This window comes from Apis florea, unplaced genomic scaffold, assembly GCF_048593485.1.
Source record: "Apis florea isolate Af1SG1 unplaced genomic scaffold, ASM4859348v1 contig_2293_pilon, whole genome shotgun sequence".
Taxonomy (NCBI): Eukaryota; Metazoa; Arthropoda; class Insecta; order Hymenoptera; family Apidae; genus Apis; species Apis florea.
This window is the reverse complement of record NW_028256554.1, coordinates 6,124,729-6,141,823: the sequence shown is the minus strand read 5'-3', so window position 1 is coordinate 6,141,823 and position 17,095 is coordinate 6,124,729. Positions and strand designations below refer to the sequence as shown.

At 39.3% G+C, this 17,095-nt stretch overlaps 1 protein-coding gene and 1 long non-coding RNA gene across 5 annotated transcripts in view; one reads left to right on the top strand and one right to left on the bottom strand.

Annotated features, from left to right (window-relative positions):
* Window positions 1-17,095, bottom strand: part of LOC100864671 (uncharacterized) — a 339,885-nt gene that overhangs the window by 205,408 nt on the left and 117,382 nt on the right. For all 3 annotated transcript variants that reach the window (XR_015290876.1, XR_015290875.1, XR_015290877.1), the window contains exon 4: window positions 14,088-14,158. This is a non-coding gene — a long non-coding RNA (uncharacterized LOC100864671). The remainder of the gene's footprint in view (window positions 1-14,087; window positions 14,159-17,095) is intronic.
* The window catches only part of LOC100867094 (uncharacterized), a 405,878-nt gene continuing 397,634 nt past the window's right edge, over window positions 8,852-17,095 (top strand). For both annotated transcript variants that reach the window (XM_012487799.3, XM_086903945.1), the window contains exon 1: window positions 8,852-12,077. In XM_012487799.3, coding sequence (XP_012343253.2) covers window positions 8,931-12,077 — 3,147 coding nt within the window. In that variant the 5' untranslated portion in view covers window positions 8,852-8,930. The remainder of the gene's footprint in view (window positions 12,078-17,095) is intronic.

Below are 17,095 nucleotides of genomic sequence, written 5' to 3'. Positions count from 1 at the left end.
TAAAAATGCAAACTTTCGCGAAGAAAAGACTAAAAAGAGGCGATGAAACCGATGGTTATTCTTAATTTATATAAGGAACTTGACGCGATTAAGAATCATTTTCCGTGTTTGGGAGAAATTTCGCCCCTGCTTGTGCACTATAATTGTGATATCTTGTGGAGCTTTGTATTCATAGGAAGGTCTATAATTTTAAATCCATTCTTATTTTTTTCGTGCAAGTCAGAAGTTAAAAATAATCAAAAAAATTAAATTCTCTACATTTTTTTTTTTCTTTTCCAATCGAAATTTTCACGAATCAGCCTCGAACATACTTTCGTCTATGTGATAATTTTATTCGCCGTGGAATATTTTTCTTCACTTTCGAGAGAAATTTTAAAATTAGGTCAAAAGATATCGACTCGATCAGATTCGGATTAGATATGAAGTATTTAGTCATCGATATTCTTCTACGTCCCTTTCGAATTCGAGTTATACGAATAAAAGCACACCGATCTACATATTGAAATCATTCATCACTCCATTTTTTTCGCCCCCAACAAATCCGTACCCCGAGTTTTTTCATCAACTCATCGCGTCGAGTTTTCAAAACGCTCGTCGAACAGATCGAAATTTCATCCTTCAAGCAGATTATACAGGCGTGTAATAAAAATATCCCGGATTCCTTGAAACGAAATAACAAAACAAATATATTCCCTTTGTTTTACATTTATCTAATTGGCATAAAATAAATTATTATATAAATTTCTTTTTATCTTAATTTTTTTAATTAATCCAAATCGACATGTCCTCTAAGAATTTCCTTTGCTTTAGATTCATTTAATTGGCATAAAATAAATTATTATATAAATTTCTCTTTATCGCCACTTGAATTTTTTTAATTAATCCAAATCGACTCTAAGAATTTCCTTTGCTTTAGATTCATCTAATTGGCATAAAGTAAATTATTATATAAATTTCTCCTTATCTTAATTTTTGTAATTAATCCAAATCGATGTATCGTTCTCTAAGAATTTCCTTTGCTTTAGATTCATCTAATTGGCATAAAGTAAATTATTATATAAATTTCTCCTTATCTTAATTTTTTTAATTAATCCAAATCGACATATCCTCTAAGAATTTCCTTTGCTTTCCTTTGAATTTCCTTTGAATTTCCTTTGCTAGATTCATCTAATTGGCATAAAGTAAATTATTATATAAATTTCTCCTTATCTTAATTTTTGTAATTAATCCAAATCGATGTATCGTTCTCTAAGAATTTCCTTTGCTTTAGATTCATCTAATTGGCATAAAGTAAATTATTATATAACTTTCTCTTTATCGCAATTCTCAATTTTTGTAGTTAATTCAACTCGACCTATTATTCTCTAAAAAATTTCTTATTCTCTACTCTATATCGATAGCAGAGATATACGTATCGAACGTGATCAACAAATGAACATTAACAGCGATATTAAGGAATTTTCATGACGAGGGATTAACTTAGGCATCATTATTATGCGCATCGCAGTCCATAGAGAACCCTAAGGAATTTTCATTCCAAGAGTAGACCTCTTGCACCCCACCAGGCTTGCAGACGTTCGCGTGAGATGATGCACGGATATTATACCCTATCCTGGAAAGAGGGTTGGCCTGCACAAGAGAGAGTCGGCCGCGTTTTTTGGCTCTGAGGTGGATTTCAAATCAGATACCTCTCTTATCGTTCCTCTACCTTCTTCTTTTCTATCTCTCCCATTTTTTCTTCTTCTTCTTTCTTTTTTTTTTTTTCTCCTTTCTGTTTCCACCACCGCGGGCCAATTTGACCAATCAAGGCCCGACGTATGAGGTTGGCGAAAAGGCAGCGAGCCATTGGCCGATTTTAATCGAGCCGGATCAACCGCGGAACTCGATACGTTAATTGGGAAAATTTGATTCGATGCCAGTCGAACGAGGATCATTCAATTACATTGAAATGAATCTTGGCCTGGGTTGGGCTTTGATTCGTGTAATTTGTTGCTCGTGGAGATGCATCGTTTCGATGGGATTATCGTTGAAATTTTTGGGCAACTAGGGTGGCTAAGGGCGATAAATAAATTGATATTCTCTCTGGGGTGAAGAAGAAAACGCGATATCCGGTGTAGTGATAAAGATATCCGATATTGGAGAATTTTATTTCCTCCCTTCTCTTCTTTATTCTCTTTACCTTTCTTTCCGAGACGTAGGAAGATGAAAGCGCGATACGAAAGGGGGAGGGGGAAAGAAAGTCTTACCTTTAGTCTTGGTTACTTTCAATGGAAAATGAATATGCTCGCGGAGATTGGAGCGAGGAAACTTGTTTATTCCGTTTGCAGATGTTATCTCGTATTTGCCTTCCATTTATCTCAGTTATAGTTCGGTAAACATTAACGAAATTAAATTCACTCGCTAAGAAATCAGGGCAAGATAATTCTGGACTAATTTCTAAACTTGATGTTTGTTAAATTGCATTAGAAGTTAAATTTATATATATATAAATTTATATTCCCATTGATATGTATAAACACATATCACACAAAATTGAACATAATAAATAGAGATTTGCTTGATCCACTAAATATCAGATATCGACTATTTGCCGTAGCTTTCCATAAATATCCATTAGCATATTCATTAATTCCATGCATTACGTTGTCCTTTCATTCGTATATAATCATCCACAATTAAATAAACTGAAAATATTGATATTAATACAAATAAATACAAAAAAAAAAAAGTAGAAGAAAAAGCAGAAAGATTTCATCGCATCTTCTTCATCGCATTAAAGAAAATTATTGCATGCCATATTCCTATCCTCCAGAAGAAAATCGAAGAAACTATCCCCGTACCCTTCCTCCACGATATCACGGATAACCATCTTCCAGACGAAATCGTAAATACCCAAACCGCTTGCGGTGCACATTTCTGGCGGCCAAATGTAGAAATAGCGATATCTTATTGTCCCCCGATATCGCGGGGAAATTGGAAAGTCCTTGGAAATAAATGCCCAAGTGACCGGGTTATCGTGTTTTGCCGAGTATTGGCGAGTAATGGGATTTCAAGCCGATTTCAATTGATCCCGATGCATCGCGACAGTCGATCGCACTCCCGATAACCAGGGCCGCTACTTTGACGAGGAAATTGGTGTAATTCGGCCGTGGTCCATCCGCCGTTATCGTCAGTTTCCGGTGAATTCCCCTCGCGACTGACAACTCGATAATTCGATACGGATTTCTTCGTGCGTGTTACAGAGAGAAAATATTGGAATAAAGAACGACTCGACAATGATACGTCTTTATCCTCTTTTCTTCTAATATTTCACGATTTATTTAATACGATATTGGATAGACGTGGAATCGATTCTCGACAATTTTCACGTTTGATATTCCTCGTTCGATTCGATACGCGAATTGGATGCAAATGAGACGGGAAGAAAAGAAGAGAAAAGAAAGGGGAAGGATTTCTCGAGGATTCTTTTTTTTATTATTAAAAATTTGAATCGGAGCTTGGAAGATGTGCAACGTTTCGACGAAGGAAACAAGGAAATTTCAATGAAAAAGGATGATGTACAATTTATTTTCGTTTCTAAGAATTGTTCCTACGATCGATGCACTTTTCAAGTCAATTTTCTTTGGGGAATTTACATATTGAATATATATATATATATTGTTGAACAGCGCGTTTGCCTTTCTTTCAAAGGCGTATAAACAAGAGCGAACACGAGAGAACATTTCACACGGTCTTTTTGAAACGTAAAGGACTTCAATCTTGACACGAGGAGGGAAGCGCGTAAAACTAGTAGATGCGATTGAAGACTTGGCGCGCGGTGTTCGAAAAGCTGACTTGCGTGAATCGAAGCGCGAAGGAAACAAGCCGGCTTTCGCCTCAAATCGAGAAATTCGCAATCGTCGAGGAACAAATATGCAAAATAATTGATAACATTATTTATTATCCAGAGATGTTAAAAGCTACATACAGCGGAAATGAAATTGTACACCAGTTCTCGAAGAGAGAAAGAATAAATTTCTAAACCGGGTGGAGATCGAATGGAGAAATTAGATTATAAATTTCATTTCGGTATCTGATTAATATCAGAGTTGACCCATTAACGATGGATCGATAAAGCAAATTAGTTGAACGAAATACGATCCTATGGATGAATCCCCGTGAGATAGAAGATCTCCCTCGCCACAATTTACCACGCCACGAACAAGATCTTGGTTTTTCCATTATCGATAAATATTTTCTTTCTTCTTTTTATCGAACAATTCGTGGGAATTATCATCACTCCATTCGAAAAATATTTTCATGGAGTACACGTTGGTTTTTAATTAATTCTGTCGCTAATTAATTAGCAATCGATTCAACAATGCAATAGCTGTATAATATACATGCGTGGAAATGGCAAATTTGTACACGGCCAGCTCGTCAAAATATGCTTACTAAACGGGAATAGTACGATATAAGTACACAAGCGGGCGGATACAATTAAATGCAAAGTAAATATTCGAACAGCAATGATGTATATATATATATAATATAACCTCTGATACAATTACGTGCAGGTTATATTTGTGTGTATATTTAGCTTCATTCAGAAATACCTAGGCACATTTGGATCAAATTATTTTGATCTTGATAGTGAGCATCGTAGCAAATGTAGATCATGTTCCCTTGAATTACAAACGCAAGCGTAAAATGAATCTTGGATTAACATCGAGTTATGGTAGAACAAATTTTCAGATTTAAATTTTCGATAAAAATATTCATAGGTAAAAATTAATTTAAAATTCTGTTTATTCTGATTTTCGAACAATAGTTGTGCAATAGGAATTGTATAAAAAAATAATGCATTTATTTTTAATTTTTCGAATTTGACGAATTATGATTTGATATAAACATTGAGAAAATGAAATTCGCCATATCATAACACTGTATATTACTTCATAAATTTTCACAAAATAATAACAAAAAAAAAAAAGAAATTCAATTTGTTTGAAATCAATGAACAAAGTATATATTTGTAAACATGATTATGTATTTGTTGAAATTCATAAATGTGTATACCGTACAAGGATGCACGTCCACACAGGACAAAAGCAATTTACTTGTCTCTCTACGGGTAACTGGAAATTTTTCTTCAGACATGTTCAAGAAAATATCTTCGAGTTGTTTGCATCTCTTCGCGTCTACGCATCCTTCTACGTATTTCTTTACAGTCTTCAATGTGTGCACGATCAAAGAGGAAAAATAACGAGGAGAAATGCGATACCTCGTAATTAGAACGATTCAATCAATGCACGAATACAAACAGCATTAATGATTTTATTTAACTATACTAAGCACTATGATAATTCACTGTCTTTTTCCCTCTTTAATTTTAAAAATAATTTTAATAAATTGGTTAAATTCTTATCCCATTTTGTAATAAAAATTATGATAGAAATTGTTGAGATCATTTGCGAGGATGAAAAATTCCAAATCATGTTACTCAATAACAAATAACGTTTCAAGTTTACTGTAAAATAAAATTCACGAGATAATTGATAATTAATATGAAAAAAAAAAAAAAAAAGAACAGATTTCACCAAATCCAAAGTGCAATCGCAATATAATTTATGATCGATATATTACGCTAACTTATTTATACATAAAACGATTTCTCTTAAACAGATGGACAATAAACGCGATCCGAAACCATTAGTTCAATTTACACTGTATTTTCACTTCGACCGGTTCATGTTTCATGATACATGACGTCCAGCCCGCAAACTGGCATTCACGCGTCAACCTTTCAACCCCCCTGTATAAAGACCAGTCATTAGTCTCGATGTAAAGCGTGTTGGCAAGCCCGGGGATGATGAATTACGAGTCCCTTGTTTGCGAAACGAGATGGTCACTTTAAGCACATCCCTAGGTTTTGTGTAAACTGTGTTAGTTGTGAAACCCTCGAATGGATCTAAAGGCGATGGTCGCTTGCAAACTGGCGTGTCCGCTTTATGGAAGTGTTGCATATGATTGTGATTATCGAAATTAAGGAACAACTGTTCGTTGAGAAAATAATTCGTGTATCTCTTCTGCTTAAATATCGAAATAAATTAATATCGATCGGATAAGGGAATCGAGATTATCGAATTATTGAACTTGTATTCGTTCGAAATATGAAATATGAAAAAAAGAAATTGAATTTTAAAGATGACACAAAGATTATAGTATCGTAGTTTGATTTGTGCGAATTTTTTTGAAATAAAAATTTCCCGAATATTCAATGATAATCGAAAGCAATGATGGACGATATATTGGATTGTTAGTATTAGTATTTGTTATTTCATATATAATTAAATTTCATCATTAATATTCGATCAGTTGTGGGATAATTAGTACCAATACCAGAAATTCTCGATATAATATAAAGCAGGGTATAAACCCTAATAGCACATTAATACCAACATTTAGCAGCGATAGTTAAAACGTTTCGATAAATATTCCAGTTAATTTGGTATTGTGTTGCTCGTAAACCGATTTATAGACCACTTTTTATTACAGATAAATTCGTTACGCTTCGTCTTCCCTTCTATCCAAGTTTCTACCAGAGATTCTTCACCATAGGCAACGCTCTTCGAACGATATATCGTCAATAAAACGCAGTGAATGGTCAAAAACGCGACGAAATTTTAGAAATTCCCCTTTAATTGCCCTATAACGTCCGACATCTGCTAACCTATTTTCTCTGCTCGACTTTTCGTCGAAAAAATTATTCCCAATAATTTCGAGAGAAAATTGTTGATTCAAAAAAGAAAAAAGAAAGAAAGAAAGAAAGAAATAGATACAGAATTCGTTTGTTCAGGGATCGAAGAAATTTTCAATATTAAATTTTCCGTTTACCGCTTGGTAAATTTCAGCCAATGAAAGATTGAACGAAGAAGGGCGTCTACTGAAACTAAAGTGATCACGAGGCGCTTGGGAAATCACGAAAACAATTCGCGTTCCGCCGAGTGAAATAGATCGTCCCCGAAGCAGCGAACTCTTTGTTCGCTCTTGTCATTGTCGGTTAGATAAATTGAAACGCGGCGATTGCCGGCATTTCTGAGGCCCGCTGTCGAAGCCTTGGATAAATAAACGTCTTGGCCGAGCCGCCTCTATTCGGAACTCGGTCGTGAAATTTCTGAATTAACGGCCAACAGTTTATTCGAACTTCCTTTCCGATGTTTTTCGCTGTTCCGCCTCCGTTAGTCACGGCTCGATGGTTCAGAAAGCCGTGGAGAAACTATTACCAGACCCTTAATTTACGCGAAGAACTAAGTTTAAGCCTTCCCCCTCCCCCACAATTAATAGGGATTTCGATGTTTTCTTGCATTTATTTCCAAAACTTATTAATGAACTTTTAATTCTATGCAAAAACAGAGTTCGAGCGGTGAGGATTATTTTCCGGATTAACAATTATTTTAATTAACTCGCGGTATAGGTATAGATGGTTATTGTTGAACGTGTTAATTTGAATAATAGAGATTACTCTCTCTCTCTCTCTCTCTCTCTCCAACTAGTTTTAAATTTTCGTCGAAATGTTAATCTTGCGCCGAATATTGCGAGGGAAATTTATGTAAAACAGGAAATGGAGAAGTACGTGTTCCGTGTCTTTCTTTTGCAGATCGATCCTACAGATTTTTTTTGGATGAATCATTGCTACGATTCCGCGAAAAAGAAAGAGTTGATTCTTTCGTTAGATATATATATATATATATATAAAGGAAGAATGTTGATACGAAACTGGAACAATAAAATCAAATATCGTCTTTCAACTCGAAGAGTACTGAAAGTTGCTTAAAGGAAAAACTGCCTAATGGAAATCAAAATTACTCAAGGAACTGATAATAAATGTATAAAGAGAGTGATGGGATAATCGATTTTTTTAACATTTCGAGAAATTTACAACCAGCCAATCGATATTTGAATCTCAATTATCCGTAGAAGATACAATATTATGAGAAAAATTTAAGTGTTTATAAACTTCGAATCGCGAATAGAAGATTTTTAGAATAATATTCGCGAAAATAATTCAACGATATATATAAATTATCAGTAACAGTTGTTTATCGAACAAGGAGACGCGAAGAGGAAAACCATATATTTCCTTCGTGATACAATTTCGTCGACGAGACGACAAGAAAACTATGAAGTGAAAGCCGACAGAATAGAATCGACGAAGATTTGCGAAACGAAAAACGGTGATCACGTCAAAGGGGCGCAATAAAATAGATTACATTCGCAATTGCGCGTTCCCTTTTTCCTTCCCTCTTGGAAAAAATGAGAAATGCGAGGGCGGTGCTCAAAGACCTTGTGCCTGGACAAACGTTTCAAATTTTCACGTAATATTATTCAACGAGTCCGCGATTTATTAACGAAGCCCCCAGGAGAGAAACGAGCGCGAACGATCCGAATAAAGAAAATGTAAAAATAAAAAAAAAAAAAATAGATCGTGCGTAACAAGCTCGTTCGTTGATTTTTCGAGCCGTTCAAAGAAGGAAGAAAAAAAAAAAATCACTCAATCAAAGCAGAGACAAATTTTTGGACTAAAAAAATTTCGACGAATCTGATAATCGTATCAAAAAGAAAAAATTGCAAGAAAATCGGGATAAAGAAACATTTATAATCTGATCTTCTCGCGAGATTCGTTTCCGCGAGATCGAGAAGAAACAAGGCGAGGAGAGAGAGAAATTCGATAAGGATCACGGAAAAGGAGGTAGAACGACATTCAATATCGACGTTTACATGCCTCGAGTGGACCTGGAGGAATCCACGAGACGTAAAAACGCGACGATTACGTTGAAGCGAGAATCTAGATTTCCAACAGAAAGTTGAACGATAAAATCGTCACGGTGTGCGGATTGGGGCGAATTCTCGGCTACATCGGCGGAAGACCGTCGGTGGGGGCCGCCAGCATGTCGCAATCTGGTTCAGGAGGGGTGAACGATAGCCACCAGGAGCAGAACCAGGTCGGACAAACGATGGAGAACCAGCAGACGTCGTGTCAGAACGGTCGGGCCGAGCCGCCTGCCGATAATGCCAAACAAGATTTGTCAAATGGCTTCGAAAATCGTACCATAGAGTATGACAGATTCTCTCAAGACAAGGCACAACAGAACAAGTCGATCGGCCAGAGCCAAGAGCAACAGCAACAACAGCAGCAGCAAACTCAACAGACCGGTCAATACCCGACTGGAAGGAAGCAAGCCGTGGTCGGTGTTCCCGAAGACAGACATCCACCAACTGGACAACTTCCTCCTCAACAGTACGGCCAAGAAAAGTCTACGGCACCGGAGAGAACGCAGAACGTGTCTCAAACTAGCACTCAAACCCTTCCGGTTCAAGCGCAACCCCAGTTCATGCCCGATTACGATCAGACCCAGTACACGCAGATACGAAGCCAGTTCGAGGTGAGACCGCAGATGTATCCTCAACAAGCGCAATACGCGGAGCGTGCTGGTTACGTGACCCGTGACGTGACGTACAGGGATCCCACGTTGTACCAAGGAGGCGCTGCGAATCCCATGTTCACCGGTCAAGGTCAGTACGTAACGGTTCAACACGGGTCGCAAATACCCCCTCAATCCGCCAGTCCTCAGCCACCGTACTTCTCAGGCGTGGTGGTGCCTCAACCGCCTGGCTACGCCCAATACGGTACCCAGCCCCAATACCCTTACAGCCAATATCCCCAGACGATGATGAACGCGGTACCGTACACACCCCACGCAGGAATTTACCCGGGTCAACAGTTCGGCCAACAATCGCCCAATCCTCAGAGATTCTCGCAGGAGTTGGGACAATACCAGACCCAACCGATCATCCAACCGATCGCCCAAAACGTGAGCCACGGTCTCGCGATGGCGACTGGCGAGCGACCGAGTCGTGGGCCGAAACCCATGGTTCCCCCCCGAGGAAACTCGAAGATCACGCACGACACCGGGCACAGAAAATCGGCGAGCGTCGACGTGGCCGGGATGCAGAAGCCTAAATACGATCCCGGTCAAAATCCGCCCCCGCAGGAGCAGCAGATTCACCGGAGCGACGGGGCGATAATCGTTCAGGGCGCGCAGATAGTGGCCGATGCCTCGGATAGGAGGTACCTGGCGGCCATTAATCAAAATCCGCGGACGCGTCAGGACGGGTTGTACGTGGATACGAACGAGGATCCGGGGCGGGAAAAAATGTGCGAGGCCGACTGCGGCCTGTACGTGACCAGGCCTGAACACAGGAAATCTATTTCCGTGGACGTTACATCGAGTTTCCAGCGGCGGAACGACACGATCACCTTCACGTTCCCCGGTGACGGGAATCAGGAAATATTGATGCCCGCGAGGAAGGGCGGGAGCATGGTGGATCCGAAACGAGTCGAAGCCAATCAAGTGTATCCGCCTGATCAAAGGCGATTGGACACGAGCTTGAGAGTATCTCCGATGGCTTTTGATACGAGACAAGAGAATAGGAAGAGCATAGGGGCGGACAGAAAGCCCGAATGGGGCAACGTGAGCCCTAATCAAAGAGTGGCGATGCCGCAAGAAAACAGGCGATCCGATTACTTCGACGAACACAGGCGGTCGCCGATGACCATCGAAGGGAAAAGAATGGAGGACGTTAGAAGGTCTCCTATGCCGTTCATGCCGATCCGCGAGGGATCGGCGGATCGTGGCGGGCAGAAGAGTCCCTCGTTCGTGAATCAAAATTTCGAGAAGACGAGGCAGGAGTTGACCATATGGGCCGAGCAACGCCAACGGCAGGAGCACGAGAGGAGCATGATGCAGAATCAAATGATGTCTACCAGCCCGCGTTCCCGTAATCAGTCCGAGGAGAGGAGGGATCCGAGAGGGCAGATCCATCAGGCGGCGGACGATCGGAAGGAAGGGAGAATGACCCAGTCGGCCTTTCAACCGATTCCCAACATCAGTCAGAGGACCATAATGGAGCAACGTCGCCATTTGCGTCACGTCAGCGCCGATCTGACGAAACACATGGAACTATCGAGGAAGGAGTTCGAGGAGCAGCCCATTAGCGGATCCGTGGCGAATCTGGGACCACCCCCCGCCAGCACGGCCCCCTCTCAAAGGGCCAGTCCTAACATTTGCCATCAGTATCCAGCCCTGAGCGAAGCCAAGTTGGACACCAAGACCGTTCTCACGGTGGTGACGGATTTCGGTGAAACGAGCTTGGGCAAACCGATCGATCAAGTGGATCATATAATTCACAGTCATCGTAAGAGTCACAATGTCTCTGGCAACTTGTTGACCCACAGCAAGAGCCAGACGGACAATCTTCAAAGTCAATTGGACGCGGCACAGAACGAAAAGTCCGACACGCTGACACCGCAACAACAACAACAACAACAACAGCAACAACAATTGCAGAATCAACAGAGTCTGGATTTAATCTCGGAGAAGCTGAGCCAATTCGAGCGGCAACAGAGCGATCTGCAAGCGAAGCTGCAATGTCTTCAGAGTCAAAATCAAATCCTGGACAAGGTGGCCCAGTTTCAACACCAACAGAGCGACTTGCAGGCCAGGCTGCAAAGTCTGCAGGCGCAGAACCAATTGTGCGACAAATTGCAAAGATCGACCGATTTTCAATCGCACGGGATCGGGAACGAGATCCACCAGATTCAATCGAACTCGCTGCCCAACCACCAAGAACAATCATCCGATAAGAGTTGCCTGGCGCAGAATACGCCGCACAGCCATCATCAAACGTTATTGACCGCTTCCTATTCACAGAACTCTAATCATCAATCCTGCCAATCGTCTGTCTGCGAGAAGCTATCGCCCAGGCTGCAACACGATACCAGCGACCCGAATTCTATTCAGATACCGAACATGTCGCAGATGCCATTGCCGTGTCTGCCGCAATTCGAGCGCACCGACGCATCGCGCGCTTCGTTTTCGCAGTTCCATCGGCTTCAGTGCCAGTTAGACGGCCACGAGGGCGCTTCGGCACCGTCCACCGCCGTCTCCTCCGCATCCTTCACCGGCACGTTGAAGAAGGTGCCTCCGGAAAAACCACCGAGAACGTCGTTGATCGTTCAGTCGCCGGAATCGGAGGTAAGAATATTATCCGCGATTCCAGTGATTTTCACGTTAAACCTCAGTTTTCCGTTTTGCATGACGATGTGATCTCGTGATGTAGATAACGTTTTTAATTTTACTCTGCACTTTATTAAAAAAAAAAAAAAAAAGGTAAGCAATTTGTACGAGAGTGGATACTTTAATTTTTTCACGTTTAGAAATTTCTTTTTGATTTCTTGCGTGTATAATAGCTGTACTTGAAAAGAGTACTCATAAAAGTTTAATCTTATAAAATTTATTTCGTAAGAGCGTGCACCTCCGTAAGAAAGAAAAAAGAAGAACAGATTGTACGAGATATCTTATTCGCGATAAGAAAATACTCGAACGATCAAAGCGCATTATCCGTTTCTCAATAATACCTTGTAAAATTAAAATCCACGAGCAACGGTTGAATAATGGACGGAAAGGGAATTGCGCATCGGTCGGTGGGGAGGGGTGAAAATGGGTACGATGGGGGGAGAGCGGTGACCTGGGCGGAAAGGGTGCAAGATAGAGATCTCCACTTGCAGTTTTTGCCATGGAACCCGAGTGGAATGAACTCGTTAGATATCAGACTCGATGTTGTCTTTGAAAACTTCGTTACCAGCCCTGTGTACCTTTCACTCTATAAACCCAAACCCGATCTTTTCGTCTAGACAACTTTGTTCGTGGTACAAAACTAGATGGATACCCTCATCGTCGTCGACGACGATGTCACCCGTTAGATCGTGCACGTGTTTCGAATATGGGATCCTGGATTTCGCGGACTACGCTCTCGTCTAAATATAATCCGTATTCGAGGGATTTATATATACTTTTTACGTTTTTTTTAAATATTTTTCTACTTTACGCGAAAGTTTTTTCTCGATCAAGCTTTGATTTATTACATTACAGTTTTATAATAATAATTTAATGAATAATAACTTAATTCCTGTACATCATTTGCGTTTGTTTTATTTTCTAGAATATATCAAGTTATTATCGACACTTTCTTCGAATCATAATTAAACGCGATTGAAAATACGAGCTTAATCCAAGCTTAATTAATCATCTCGAATATTATAATTGTTGTAACAAAATTTATATTACACATCCGATCGATTATCCAAACGACGCGATAGATTTCAAAGTTTCATTCAAAGTAAACACTCCTCGGTTTCCGCTCGACGGGTCCCGAAGAAAAATATTCGGAAACAGATACCGGGACTAATAGAAAATATTTTCAAACCTTCTTTCGACCGTTACGTCCGTATTATTTTAACCATCGATGGCCGCTACCCTTTCGGCGCACGGATATTTCCAATCTTTGCCGATACTTTGCATAAAAGACGGGGGAGGGGAGGGCCGGTTGTAGAGGCAAGGCAAATAACCGGGTCCTCTTTCAACGTTGAAAACGTAGACGAAGCTCCGTCGGCGTCGTACCGTTAAAATTGGGTTAGCGCTGCGAGTCGCGCGCGTATGAAAAGCTCCCGAGTTTACTTTCCCAGAAGAGCAAACATCGCCTCTCCCCCTCCCTGCCCGCCTCTATCATCCCCTTTGCGCCACGGTGGACAATGGAGAAGTAAAGGGAATTCGCATTTCCGACCGCCGTGCGTTACCTAACCTGTTCAACGGGAAGTGGAGGAATCGAGGATTCGTGGCCCAATCCCCTCTGATACAATTCGGTAATAGCCTTTTCTCGAGGGGCAATACAAGCGCGAAACAAGTAGCCGAATGGAGCGTATAAAGGATATAAAGGACGACACAACAAGGGGGGGAATGTTTCATTCTCGTATTCTCCGATGGAAATTCGCCAATTCTGAATTTTGTCCTCGAGTTTTCAGATCAAGATCTCAAGTCACAGCGTTGTGTTGTGATTCACGTTTGTGTTCGCGCGTTTGAATGATTTTAATCCAACGATGAAACTTGGATTAAAGGAATTGGCGGAAAATAATTTAATAATATCCGGTTTATTTAATATCGATCGGGTGTTAAGAAGGATTAAATAATCGTTTTGAATTGACTCACCCGTTGCAGCCACTGGAGTTTCTCCGATCCGCAATTTTCCTCTTCTCCTCTCAATCAACAGTCTTCTAATCCTGAAAATAACAATAATCAGTAGAATTGAAGTTGTACAATTGATAGGTGTGTTGAAAAGTCATTTTAAATTATAGTGGAAATTGAAATAAGAAAGTGGGAGAAAACGAAGAATCATAAAATCGATCGTAAAGAATTTTAAGGAGAAATGTTAATGAGAATTATATAAAGATATACGAATATTCTCCGATTTCACTTATCGCGGCACAAGTTTTCTACTCTAAGTTAAAGGTAGAAAGTGTAATTATTAAAATCGTAAGAAAGTTAAGAACCAAAAGCAAAGGATTTTCTATTTTCACGGGCAATTTTTCACCAGCCCTTTGTGACAGGGTGCACAATGCACAAGGGTTAAGAGAATTGCCGCGTCCCTGGACCGTGGCACGTCGCCTCGTTTACTCGCTAGAGGATTCTTACTAGGCCAAGTGTCTAGGCAAGCGGGCGTGTTTCGTTCTAATGTAATTAATGTCTTCTTCTTTCAACACTCTCGGCCGTGCTTAGCGATGTAAACGGGAAAAGTGAGAAATAAAAACGAGACGAGCCGGTGACAGAATTTCGCGACGTTAATGGACGTGGTGCGCTTGCGGCTCGAGAGTGGACCATCCCAGTTTATACTAGTAATTGCTCGATCGATTAATAATGCATCCCTTGTCACTCAGAAACCTCTTCGACGCGGACAAATTGTCGCGATCGAAACTACCATGATGAAATGATAGAAAAGCAAAATGATACGACAAGTTCATCGTTTCATTTGGAAACGATTTTTATTCGTGATTATTTTATAAAAACAAAAAAATTGTAGAAATAATTCTCGATAGTATATCAAAGTTTTTAGAGATCGAATATTTTTATCTTTATTAATATTGTTTAATGGAGAGAGAAATCTTTTGAAATCGTACCGAGATACTTTAAAAGAGAATTTTTACATGCTATTAAAATATTGTTATTTGAATCAATATCTTTCGCATTCATCGATGTTTTAATCAGATTCAAAGAAGATAATATTATTCGTAATTATTATATTCTGAAAAAAATTGAACGATTTCCAATAACGATTGCTTTAATTATTCCATTGAAATATATTACCGTTGAAAAGAACGATTATTACTTACTGTTTCGATATTATCCTACTACTCTTTAACGTTAAAAAAAAAAAAAAAATCGAAGATAAAACGCGATTCGAAGAAAAATTCGAGAAATAAAGATAGAAAAAACAAATTTTAAAGTCGAACAAATTGAACCTTCAAAAATTCTTTAACTCATTAATTTATTTAATTCTAATTTCTCTTCTGCAACCTCGCATTTACACGACCACTTTCCACGCACTTATTATTATATTTAATCATCGAACAATTAATCAAACTGCTGCAACACTGAAAGGGTTGAGAAACCAACCCCTTTGAGAACATTCCACCAAGCTTTAATTCTCTGAATGATCTCGCCCAACCTTGTCTGCAACCTTGGATAAAGTGGTTTGTTCTCTCAAGTCGGTCACACTGGCTGCATTAAATCGCGTAAACGTTGTGTGTCGCCGAAGATCACAACGGCAAGTTTGGGGGAAAGTTCGCAACGTTGCGGTTTCAAAAGCTACCCGGCTCCGCAACGCTCCAAGCCATCCGAGACACGCCAGTTCGAGTAACGTAAATTCAGAAAGGAGCGCGTAACTCGACCGACCAGAATTTCCGCCATGCTTCTCTCTCCCGCCCCCGCACACAGAGCACGGTCGAGCATCGGTAGAAAATTCGTAAGGGGAGATCTGGACGGATTCGAGTCGCGCGCGGATAAAATGTGAAACAAAAGAGAGAGATGCGAGATATTTGCGAAATTCGAAATATAGCGAGAAATGACGAAAAATTCGAAACAGAAACCGAATTAAAATTGGTTCGATGCTCGAGCTTGCTCTCTTTTTTTTCATTGGAATTCGTAGTTTTTTTTAATTAATTGGAAATCACTGATGCGCGATCTCTAAAAAAAAATTTTTTTTTTTAAATGCGTTTCTAGATGCGAGAAGATTGTACAAATTTGATTTTAGTATTTTTCATTCTGTATACAGGAATTTTGTATTCCAATATTTGATGGATTGATTGGATTAATATCAATAGAAGGTAATTGGTTTAGCTATGATTGAATGGAAATGATCGGGCGTTATTTAAATTTGTCCTTTTATTTTTGTGTGATGTTACAGTAAAAAGAAAAAAGGGGATTTTGTTTGTTTTTTCTTTTTTTTTTTTTTAGAGAGTGGTTATATATGTCGTGAAATATTTTCGATTCGATGATGAAGTTTAAAAATCTTCTTGATTAATTATAATTTTTGTTTTTATTACGATCAACATTGAGATAAAACATAAATTAAGTTCTATCTTAACCTTGTGTTGTTATCGAGAAACGAGAACACGACTTGTTCTCATTTTTCACGATTATCCTTTCAAATTGAAATTAATGACCTCTTCACGTTTTCGCTATCCTTCTAAATTCTGGACAGTGTACATCAATTGTTTAAGGGGATAATGATAGTTCGTGAGAAGGAAACTAGCGCCCAGTAAATTTATCTCGTTTCATCCCTTTATTTCTAAACATATCGTGGAATGGAGTAATTCGATGTCGAGTCAGTTTATAAAATACCTCGATTCCTTTGTTCTATCTAAAAAAAATTTCACAAAAAAAAAAAAATAAGAACAATAAGAAAACGTAATATAACGTGTACCTTCTATAAATCAGCAGCCACTATCTCTAAATATAATACGAGAGTACGGAAAGTTTATGAAAACTTTATGAGAACGAAAACGAAAAGTTTAGATAGATGCACGAGATTATTAAATATTTAATTTAAAATTTTAGAGGCGTGAAAGGAAAGCGTTTGGGAATATTAAAAATTATATTAATGATGCGACCACAAAAAGTTTTTACGACACGAAATGTGTCTCTTATTTAATGAGAAAAAT